We start from the raw sequence: 12,238 nt of genomic DNA on the forward strand, positions 1-12,238 counted from the left end.
CATTAGTTTATTTTTCTCTTAAAAATTTAAAATGGAAAGTGGCCCGTCCTTAATTTCCTTAATTCAAATGAGCATATACCTTGTAGTGCCTTTAAAATACATAGGTCTATATGAAAACTCAGAGACACTGTTTTCCATTAGACTAAATATATAAGTTTTTTATTATATTGGTACTCATGATTTTGGCTTAATATTATCTATAAAACCAGAATATTAATACTAGATGATCACCATTTTTTTAAAATGATTCTAAAATTTTTTCTATGAATCTCATAATCCTTTACTGTCTACTACATTTCAATGGCCCTCCAGAACTCATCATTTCAAAAATTTAACAAAAACCATGCTATATTGGTCAAAAAGGCTTTTATTCATTGGATAAGCAGACAATATTAATATTGCGAAGCTCCAATATCCACACTCTTGAAACATGTAGCTTGTTAGACTGACCTCTTCTGGTTGTGAACTGCTGTTAGAAGTACCTGATTTAATTTTTTCACTTAACAAGAACAGCAGCAACACATGGTATTTGTAATATTTTTACAGGTTTCAATGTTTTAACCTTACAGTAGTCCAATGAGGTAGAAAAGATAGTATAATGTCTGCACTTTACAGGTATAAATATAGCAGACTTGATGACAGAATAAAATGACAAAGCTAGGACAAGCATAAATCTTTAGCTTGCCAATTTACTAACCAAGTTTTATGACCTATGTGATAAATGCAATCTTAACTTAGAAATTACCAGAATCTCCCATGAAAAAGAGACTAAGAATCTCACCACTATTTTGAGAATCAGCAGCTCTCTGATTACTTTCACCTCCACCCATACTTTCTTCTGTTTCTGTACCTGGATCAGTCCCATCACCACCCTAAAAACAAAATATGAATACTAAGTGCAAATAAATCCAATATAATTATCTTAAGAAATATTAATCAGCTACACAAAAGGTGTAGAAACAAACCCAAAGGTATAAAAAGTTGTAGTGTTCGAAGAATAGAGGCCTTTTAATACCCTTGGAGAACAGTAAGTTTTTTTGAGGAAGTCCTTAAAATGCATGGTCAAAATTCTAACCAGTTACCTCAGCATCATCAGCTTCATATCCATCATTGCCATCTGCACTACCGGTGCCTTCATTACTATCATCACCCTCGTCTCCCATCCCAGTGTCATCTTCATCATCATCATCTTCTTCCTCATCTTCTTCATAATCCTATTAAAAAGATATAGGATATATCATATAAATAAAGATCTAGGATATGACGCACATGTTCTGAACATCTTGATAACATACTTAGAAATTTATGTAGCATGTTGTTGATCAGGGTACAGGAGTTGTTATGGGATTAGTACAGTGGTAGCAACTGTGAAATTTACCAGTAGTAATACAATAACAATCAATTCTGAAACTAATCAGTTCAGTGACTAAAGCTCCTAGATGTCCACAAGGTGTCAAATGATCCACTTTAATTTTAAATTTAGTATGTGGCATTGAAGACTGATAAAATTATGCTTTAGTATGAGGTTTGAGTAATAACAGAATCTGAAATGTGAAGCTGTCAATATAGGATTAACTCCCAAAATAAAACACAGAGTGTCACTGAAAATATGCCTCAATTATTATACCTCATTTTCTTTTGAAAAGGACTACTGGGCTCCGTGAGGGGGGGAGGAAGGGGAAATCTGAGTTTCTTCTATTATTTCTAGAAACCAAAGATCTTACAATTAAATCCAGTCACCTATAGTAAGATTTATGGTTAAGTCTAACTAGTCTAACAAATTCTAAAGTGCTTAGCAATCATTTAAAAAACAAATGGGTTTTTCCATCACTGTTCTACACTCAATTTCACTATAAAGTATTAATTTAGGAACTAATCAAGGTAAAAGAAAAAGCAAAATCACGGATTTATACTGACAGAAAATCAGAATTTATTGTTTGATGCATTAGTAGTCTAGATGATTTCAGCATTTCAAAGAACTTATATGCACATATGCACAACCCTTGGACATAGACAACAGTGTGGTAGGCCTGGAGGGGGGAAAGGTGTGGGCCAGAGGTAGTGACAGGGTGGGGAAGAGGAGACATATGTAATACTATGAACAATAAAGATAAATTAAAAAACAAAAATGATTTCAAACCTCATGATCTCCATCATTTTCATCATCATCCTCTTCTTCATCATCACTGTCAATTACAATGACATCATCTCCTTTGCCTTGACCATCTTGGGATGAAGTTGTTTGCTGATCTGACTGAAGGGCTCCAAGATCTATTTGTAAAGATTGAGAGGTTTCTTCACTGTCTTCCATTGGAGTATAATCTGCTTGGGTGACTCCCTTTAAAAATTAAAAAAATTTATAAAAAGTTGAATATATCTAAATCTCTCAGTAACATACCATAGATCCAAGTAAAGACTAAAGAACACATGGGCTACGAGCCTTTTATTTTTAAAAACATGGTTTTCAAAAGAATTACTTTTATTTATTTATTTATTTTTAAAATATATTTTATTGATTTTTTTACAGAGAGGAAGGGAGAAGAATAGAGAGTTAGAAACATCGATCAGCTGCCTCCCGCACACTTCCCACTGGGCATGTGCCCGCAACCAAGGCACATGCCCCCGACCAGAATCGAACCCGGGACCCTTCAGTTCGCAGGCCGACGCTCCATCCACTGAGCCAAACCAGCCAGGGCCAAAAGAATTACTTTTAAAAACAAATAAAAGATTAACTTTGGGTTTCTTTATTGTCTTCCTATAGAGGAATTATAAATCTCATTGGATAATACTCCAATAAAAAAAAGAAAAAAATAGCCCTGGCCAGTGAGGATCAGTTGGTTAGAACGTCGTTCCATGCATGAGAAGGTCGAGGGTTCAACTCCCAGTCAGGGTACATACCTAGGTTGCGGGTTTGATCCCCAGTTGGGGAGCTTTGGGAGGCAACTGATCAATGTATCTCTCTCCTGTTGATGTCTCTTTCTCTCTCCCTTCCTCTCTAAAATCAAGTAAAAATAATAGTCACACACACACACACAAATATACAGATGTCTGTGTCAAAACTACTAACATGATATTGTAAGATTAGTGTTGTCCAACAGAAATATAACAAGAGTCACAGTGTGATTCACATATGCAATTTAAAATTTTCTAGTAGTCATTTAAAAAGATAAGACATAGGGGAAATCAATTTTAATAATATACTTAACAGAGCCAAAACATTATTTTAACATGTAACCGATGTAGAGATTAACCAGATATTCTGCATTTTAACGTTTGTAGTAAGTCTTCAAATTCCAATACATACTTCATACTTATGACATATTTCAATGTCAAGGACAGCCAATTGCCCTAGCTGGTGTGGCTCAGTGGATAGAGCGTCGGCCTGCGGACTGAAGGGTCCCAGGTTCAATTCCGGCCAAGGGCACATGCCCAGTTGTGGGCTTGATCCCCAATAGGGGGCGTGCAGGAGGCAGCCGATCAATGATTCTCTCTCATCATTGATGTTTCTGTCTCTCTATCCCTCTCCCTTCCTCTCTGAAATCAATAAAGAAATATATTAAAAAAAAAAAAAGAACAGCCAATTGATTAGTTGACAGTACAGTAGACCAGTTTAAAAAAAAAACAACCCATGAGTCTGCAACCTAACTTTTCTCCCCCAAAACTGGATTTAGTCTGGAAAAATACACTAAATAAGATATTATTATTATTGTCTTTTTACAAGGACACTTCTATTACCCCCAAAACTCTGACTATCCTAACTCTTCAAACCACATTAAAGATATTAGATTTAAAAATGATTTTTTGCTTAATCTCTTTCCTCACAATTCCATTTTGCTAGCTGTTCAAATAAACTGTAATTTTAACTTTATTTTTTTATTTTTACTATAAAAAATGAAATGTCTATAGTTTAAACACTCAGCAAAATCTATTTTTTATACAAGCCAGGAACAATGTCTTATAAACAAAATCATTCATAAAGATTACGTTTACTGTAATGGAAAAAGAGTGAAGCCATCTACATACATCCTTACTAATAAAAGCCTAAGTAGTCGTCACACCGTGATGTCCTCATACCGTCACAGGATGGCTGAGCACACAGTGGGTGCATGCAGTTGGGTGGGGCTGGGCTTGACACTGCATGCGCAGCATGGAGTTTGCCTGGGAGTCCCACCTCCTCGCGGAGCCAGGAGGAGGTGGGTCCTGCCTGGGGGTCCGGCAAGGCCTGCCTGAGGGTCCCCTGGCTCCGTGCAGCGAGGCCTGCTTGGGGGTCCCACCTCCTCCAGGCTCCACAAAATGAGGCCTGTCTGGGGGTCCTGCCTCCACCTGGCTCTGCACAGCAAGGCCTGCCTGGGAGTCCCGAGGGTCCCGCCTCCCGGCTCCACGCAGTACGAAGGCGTGAACCCTGGCTCCGGCCTACCTCTTTGGGGTGATCGATCATGGGCCTCCCACACTTTGACAGGGCACAGGCCAGGCTGCCCGCCCCCCCGCCAAGTACATGAATTTCGTGCACTGGGCCTCTAGTCCTATCTAATAAAAGAGTAATATGCAAATTGACCATCACTCCAACACACAAGATGGCTGTCCCCAGGTGGTCAAAGATGGCTGCCCCATGTGGACACAAGATGGCCACCACAAGATGGGAGGGACCAGGCCTGGAAGGGAGGGCAGTTGTGGGCGATCAGGCCAGCAGGGTAGGGCAGTTGGGAGGAACCAGGCCTGCAAGGGAGGGCAGTTGGGGGCAATCAATCCTGCAGAGGAGGGCAGTTAGGAGTGACCAGGCTGGCAGAGGAGGGAAGTTGGGGGTGACCAGGCCTGCAGGAAGGGCAGTTGGGGCGGACCCAGGCCTGCAGGGGAGAGCAGTTGGATGGGACCAGGCCTGCGGGGGAGGGCAGTTAGGGGTGACCAGGCCAGCAAGAGAGGGCAGTTAGGGGTGACCAGGCCTGCAGGGGAGGGCAGTTAGGGATGACTAGGCCTGCAGGGGAGGGCAGTTAGGGGTGACTAGGCCTGCAGGGGAGGGCAGTTAGGGGCAAACACACTGGCAGGGGAGCAGTTAGGCATCAATCAGGCTGGCAGGGGAGTGGTTAGGGGGTGATCAGGCTGGCAGGCAGAAGCAGTTAGGGGCAATTAGGAAGGCAGAGAGGCGAGCAGTTGGGAGCCAGCAGTCCTGGATTGTGAGAGGGATGTCCGACTGCCCGTTTAGGCCTGATCCCGGTAAAATCGGGCCTAAACGGGCAGTTGGACATCCCTTGAGGGGTCCCAGATTGGAGAGGGTGCAGGCTGGGCTGAGGGACACCCCCCCATGCATGAATTTCGTGCACAGAGGGGCGGAGGGGGAGAGTAGGGGGGGGACAGTGAGGGGCAACCAGGCTAGTGGGGGGGCGGGGGTCAGTTGGGGGCGACTACGCTGGCAGGAGGAGTAGCTGGGAGTGACTAGGCCAGCAGGGGTGGGGGGGCAGTTCGGGGTGATCACGCAGGCAGGCGAGCAGTTAGAAGCCAGTGGTCCCAGTTTGTGAGAGGGATGACATCACCCGAGGGGTCCCGGAGTGGAGAGGGTGCAGGCTGGGCTGAGGGGACTCCCCCCGCCCGCTCCCCCGACCATGCACAAACTTCATGCATCAGGCCTCTAGTGATATAATAAAAATGTGCCTCAAAGTGACATCCTTATTTCAAGAAAAGCAACACTTGTCAGGAACATCTGCTTCATTGCCAGAAAATCAGAAAAATAAAACTATTACACATTTAGTAGGCAGTGCTACAAGGCAGAATGAAAAACCAAATGGCATTTTTGAGTCATAAGCAATTTTGCTAATTTTAAGGAAAAACTTTGCAGAGATTTTAGTATAATTTAAACAAATCTGACAATTGTTATGTTCTTCAGATATTTGCTGAAAGATACATGAAAAAGATGCAATTTAGTGTGCTATGTATTCATTCTAAAGGTTCATCCTAAAGGTTTAGCTTCATGTTTTTAGCCAAAGAAAACTGGAAAAAGTAACTTAAAAAATTAATGCAGCTAAGAAACTAAAATTTACTTACAATCTATGATTTCTTATGATTAGCTTAAAATATTTCCTTTATTCTATACAGATAAAATAATTTTAGAATAAAATGATCCTGAAAATTTATCCAGGCAGAAAATATTGTTTCAAGGTTGATACCCTCTTTGAATCCCAGCTTTAATGCTGTGAGAACTTGGGTATGTGACTTATCTGGGCATTGGGTTTTTTCCACCTATAAAATAGGGATGTTTTGAGAATTAAATTAATAAATAAATGCAGATTTCTTAGAAACAACACTAGGCTTATAGTAATGAGTTCTGTTATATTATGAATTCTTAATATGTGGGGCAAAAGGATGGAAGAAAAATAAATAAAACTTTGAGTGCCTAATATGTGGCAGATATCACTTTAGGTATTTTTCAAAGCTAAAAATTGTATTAGTCCAACAGATGAGAAAATTTAGGCTTAGAGAGAATTAACAACTTGCTTATAGCCCCACAGATTCTAAGTGGTAGAGTTAGGAATGGAACCTAGTGCTTTGCTACTTCAGTCTATGCATTTCCACTAATGAGGCTGTCTCTGGAGAGGTCTCAATCAGAGTTCAAAAAATGAAGAAATGTATAAATGCATTTCCTGTCATGGATTAATTTATTTCAGTAAGGGAAGCAATAGAGGACCACCATATTGGACACTATGGGTTAACTCAAGACTCAACCAGCACTCATCCTTCCAAAATAACTAAGTGGATAGTCTTTACTCATTAGGACTGTTAGCATGGAAAAATCGGTGCCAAGTATAAACAAAACATTCCTTCAATAAAGTTTAGAAGGCATTATACCAATCAGGAGTAAAAGAAAGCAGAAATTGCACTGGTAATTCTAATATTTCACTAGATGTGAAAGCAACCAATTAAAAAAGTACAAATAATGATTCAACTGTCAAAGCTAATTTCATTCATTAAAAGCAACAATTTGTTACTTTCAATGTTTTACTTACTTCTCCAATGGAATCTTGAGAATCTTGGTTGTATACTTGAGTCTCTACCTCTCCATCAGTACTTTCTTCTGCCATAACTTCTTCCTGAATCACAATATACAAGTGTTAGTCACATCTGTTCATGAGATAATGCATTAATTAAGCTAGTTCTCCCAATAAAATAAAACTCATTTGTAATTTTATAAAACTGTACATCAGAAATGTTCACTTATACCTACTCATAAAATACTGTCATATTCTTCAGTAATACAAAATAAGTCTTGAGCATTAATTAAATACATGCTCATGAAATTTAGTAGTCTCAATGTTTCATAGTAACATAATTCATTACATTTTATCCTCAAAAAAAGAAAATAACTATAATTTTGGTTAATCTGAGAAAAAGATAGTAGGTAACAGTTTAAAATGTGCATGAGATTATACATATTCTTTGAATTAAAAAAAACTGAAAGGGAATTTAAGTTATGTTTTGTAGCTGTATTTTTAAAATTGAAAAGGGAACTAATTTAATCAAAGATATGTAAAGGATTTAAAACACTGTTGGCAACAGGAACAATACCTGAATTGTCAGTGGAATCTTTGCAGTAAATTAAGGAAGTTTTCTGGATTTAGGACCCAAAAAGTCTATTCACCTAGTAATGCTATAACTGAAAGAATACCTTAACTCTATTGAAAGAGAATAAACAGAAAGACCTTTACACACCTCAGTTGCTACAGGTGTAACAGTTTTCAATTTCTTTGGAAGAGGCATTTCCACTGTATCATCAGAGACCTGGTCTGACGCTTCTATGGTGCTATCCTCTTCCTCTTCACGTGTACGCTTTGGCAAAGAAGAACCTGGGGTAGCTGAAACTTTGAAATTACATAATTTAAATCTTGAATTAGAGCATGATAACAAACTCAGTTTAGACAAAGTTAATTTTAAAAACTAAACTTGAAATAAAATGTTAGGAATACATTCATCCACTTTAATACCCGGTACAAAACAACTATGTACAAAGAATACTCAAGATAATGTATTATATCCAAGAAACTACAAGCACACAGGCCTACTATAACTTCATTTTAAAATTAATCTTACCAGTGCCAAATACTGCTGTGGAAGTAGATGGCCGCTCAACTGGCGAACTCTGAACCACCTCTACTATGTTTGGGGACAGCTCTTGATTTGCAGGCTCAATCTGAGGATGACTCTGTTGAGTGGGTTGCACAAAAGCTGTAGCTTGTGTTTGCTGCTGAACAGTTAAAATGGATTGAGGAATAGAAGGCTGGACATTAGGACTAGTAGAACGAACAGATCCACTTGTACTTCCAAAAACTGGAACATGTTCCACAGGCCCTTCGGATTGCATAGCTGAAAAGTAATTATAATAATATATTAAGTCCTCTTATCAAAACTGGGATTATCCTCCCTATTCAGTGTTAGAGGTGACAAAAACAGAGGGTAAAGGCAATGTGTTAGGCATTTTTGTGCTGTCTATGGGACTGATAGGTAGTTGAATTAAATACCTGAAACTATTTTTAAACTATTATTCTACTTAAATTATATAAAATAAATGAAAATTAAAAGCCAACATCAAATATGAGTATTTACTAAGCATCATTTTGTTTAGACAAGAAGCCAAGAAAATTGCATTTAGTAAAGTTTTACTAAACACCTATCCTGGGATTGGATAAAAGGATTAAATAATGAAAATGCTTGCTCTTTAAGAACTCAATCTAGTGGAATAAAAAGGTATGTATTTAACTGAATTGTAACTGCTGTAGTGAATAGGAAAGTGTCATGGAACAAAGCGAAGAAAGCCATGAAGAGATCAGACAATTTCAACAAAAAAGTGATGTTTGGGTTCAACCAGTGACTTAGTATGGTTTTCCAAAGTGGATTTCGTATCATCTTTCTTAATTCTTAAAAGTGAAAATTTGCCCTGGCCTGTGTGGCTCAGTAAGATGGACATCATCCCTTGCAATGAGAGGTCGCTGGTTTGATTCCCAGTCAGGGCACATGCCTGGGCTGTGGGCTTGATTCCCAGTAGAGGCCGTGCAGGAGGCAGCCAATTCTGTCCCATTGGTGCTCCTCTCTCTTTCCCTTCCTTTCACTCTGAAATCTATTAAAACATGTATTTTTAAAAAGTGCCTTAAAAAAATAAGTGAAAATTTTGGTCCTGGAAAAACATGCCATATACTTATCAGGTTAAGTTTCCTCCCTTCTTTCAAAACATAACAAAACAAGAAGGGAGGGAGGAAATTTGTTGCATTAACAAGTGTCCTGAGAGGTATTACTTAAAACTATTAACTACCCACTTTTATTACATGTCTGACTTTAGCTTTAGTGGAAGCCTCATTTATTCCTTAAAGTTACTGTCATCCTCTCACAGTAAAACTAAATAAGCAGCCAGGCCACTCATATCTGTATTATTTTACTTACCTTCTTGTGATTCCACTTGTGTAGTGGGCATCACTGTGGCTGTTGGGGTAGTAGTAGGGTTTGTAACAGTTGCAGGTGTTACCATTGGGCGTATACTAGCCCTGGGTGTTGACTTATTCCCAGCTATAGCTGCAGCTGTCACTTTACTAGGAGTAGACACAACAGGAGTTGGCTTGATATTAGCTGTTGGTGGATCTGATGTGCTGGCACTTATAGAGGGGAGAATATAAGAATCATTGAATTACTATAAATATTATTTATAAAGTACATACACTCTATCAAAATCAAAGCACATATATTTCCTGAAGTGAGTATTCAACAAATATTACCTTAATATGTATTCAGACCTTACTAATTCTCTTTTTCCTAACACTGCTTTAGGTAGACTAAAAAAAATTTTAGAGTCAGTAAATATAGTTCTATACATTTTGTTCACTAAATTTTTCAAAACTCTTATTGAAGAGGTTTTGAATTTAAGCATTGAAATCTGTGCAGGAAATACTATGCAGTGGTGCATCACATTGTGAAATGTATCCCACAGTTGACCACTTTCCCTAAGTTTCAGCCCAGCCTCTTGTACTGGTATCCTTAACATCACAGGGAAAATCGGTAGCCTATCTTAGACGTCAATCACAGACTAAAAGATGAAAGATGTTTTCTTTGTCACAAAGCTCTACCTAATGGGACATACTTTTGTAATACAGATTTATTTTTCTCCCCAAAGATCACCAGATCTTTCCTGAACTTTAAAAGAAAAACAGGTAAGACTATACAAGGATTAAAACTCACATTCCTCTTTCACCAGAAGCTGGAGTTGTTTTCAGTGTTATCTGTCTCTGCTGCTCTGGAACCTATACAAAAAGAAGACTATGGATTACTGTGCCTATCCCACAAGATTCCACTAAAAAATGTCATCAGAATGTTTTACTTTTGTTAATTCTCTCTGTATTCTTGGTTTAGCTAAAATTCACTCTGATAAGGACTCCTCAATCACCAGGTACCTTCAAGTAAAATGTACAGAATTAGCTAATCACCTTAGTAGTAGGTTCTTGAGGCTCATCTCTCTGCTCAAGGTGTCTCTCTTGATGCTCTCTGAGTTCTCTTTCCAAGCGACTAATTCGACCTTCATATTGGGACTTAAGAGCAGTCATACGAACATCTAATTCATCTTTCTGCTGATCTAAAGCTCCATTCCTTTGTTTAAGCTCCTCATTTTCTTTAGTTAGCTGATCTTTTACACCTAAAGAAGTAATTGTGATTCTATTAATATTATAATCAAACACTGAAAATAAAGAATGTTTATGTGTTTAATAGATACTCAAAGGTGGTATACTAGTAAGATTCTATTCCTGAACTTTTACATTTACAATAATTCTGACATACATATATCTCAACAGGCAAAGTTCTAAACATATCTGTATTTATTATTCTAGTATAAAATACAATTATTCCAATATAAAAAAATGTTACTTTTCCTAGCAAAGATCTAAAAAATAAGGGATCTACCATAAACTACAGCCAGCAAAAGTCCTTTTATATGGTCTTTAATATTTCAATGTGATATTAAGTACAATATTATAAATTGCAAAGCTTTCATTTCATACAACATATTGTATAGACTAAAAAATAACTATTTTATCTTATTTGTTGCTGGGACATTATCTTAGAGATTAAAAAAATTGCTTATAATAAAACCTAACTAATTTGGCATTTTATTTACCTACTAAGCAGTCTGGCAAGCAAGGCACAGTGAGACCCTGTGTATTGCAACACGAGGTTCCCCCTTAACTTGAGATGATATTTTGACATGGTATTTTCCCTGAAGAGCTACGGTAGAGGGGTCCTCAGTGAAGTGAGGCATGGAAAAATCCCTGGGCTGGTAAGATCCAATGCTGTCTAGTTTACAGAGGGCCTCTGGATCTGTGGCCCCAAAGGATCTCCATCAAAAGGTCCTAACAGTTACAAACTAAAGCAGAAAGGTAGCAGTACTCCCTATCTATTCAATACCAGTTAACAAGAAAGACCTTCTATATTAAGGACATCCTCATCACTTGAAAATTAAGAATGCTCTTATTTTGTGTCTAAAGAAACCTAGTATACATAATAATTTACCAGCTAAATGTGCAATCTTTGATTTTGCTGCTACAATAGCCTTTCTTGTCTTTTCTTCCTTTTCAGTTATCTGCTGCCGGAGCTGCTCTTCCTGTGTGGTTCTATCTTGAAGATCCTGACGAAGTCGTGCAAGTTCAGATTGAAGCTGCACAGTCTGTTCCTGGAGATTTCTTGCTTCCGTCTCTTTTTCAGATAATGTCTTTTAAAGGAAAACCAAGTATTTACCAGGTAAAGCAATCAAATCAATATAAACTGTATGCTCTACAGACTTAAAATGTAAAACATTATTTTGCCTTAGATCAGGGGTCCTCAAACTTTTTAAACAGGGGGCCAGTTCACTGTCCCTCAGACCGTTGGAGGGCCGGACTATAGTTTTAAAAAAACTATGAACAAATTCCTATGCACACTGCACATATCTTATTTTGAAGTAAAAAAACAAAACGGCAAAAACACCCGCATGTGGCCTGCGGGCCGTAGTTTAAGGTCGCCTGCCTTAGATTAAATGGAAGTATAAATATAAAATGCTGTTCAAACCAAGTAAGTGAACACTTGAAGATGATTAGATACTACTTTCAGACATGAGTTATTCAAAGTAAAAAGGATAAAATACATGTCCATATGATGAAAAGTGTCAGTGTTTAAGATATATTTCTTTCTAAAATTCATTTTTATGACTGAACAATATTGCATTCTATTTCTTTAGGTA

General features: G+C 38.1%; 1 protein-coding gene across 2 annotated transcripts in view; it reads right to left on the reverse strand.

The window, feature by feature from the left end:
* The window catches only part of TPR (translocated promoter region, nuclear basket protein), a 66,487-nt gene that overhangs the window by 16,788 nt on the left and 37,461 nt on the right, over positions 1 to 12,238 (reverse strand). For both annotated transcript variants that reach the window (XM_079760680.1, XM_079760679.1), the window contains exons 34-43: positions 11,533 to 11,731; positions 10,455 to 10,660; positions 10,210 to 10,271; positions 9,421 to 9,629; positions 8,077 to 8,349; positions 7,699 to 7,847; positions 6,996 to 7,079; positions 2,141 to 2,338; positions 1,083 to 1,214; positions 782 to 872 (exon numbers count right to left, since the gene is read on the reverse strand). In XM_079760680.1, coding sequence (XP_079616806.1) covers positions 782 to 872; positions 1,083 to 1,214; positions 2,141 to 2,338; positions 6,996 to 7,079; positions 7,699 to 7,847; positions 8,077 to 8,349; positions 9,421 to 9,629; positions 10,210 to 10,271; positions 10,455 to 10,660; positions 11,533 to 11,731 — 1,603 coding nt within the window. The remainder of the gene's footprint in view (positions 1 to 781; positions 873 to 1,082; positions 1,215 to 2,140; positions 2,339 to 6,995; positions 7,080 to 7,698; positions 7,848 to 8,076; positions 8,350 to 9,420; positions 9,630 to 10,209; positions 10,272 to 10,454; positions 10,661 to 11,532; positions 11,732 to 12,238) is intronic.

The sequence above is a fragment of the Cnephaeus nilssonii genome, assembly GCF_951640355.1.
Source record: "Cnephaeus nilssonii genome assembly, chromosome: 21".
Lineage (NCBI taxonomy): Eukaryota > Metazoa > Chordata > Mammalia > Chiroptera > Vespertilionidae > Cnephaeus > Cnephaeus nilssonii.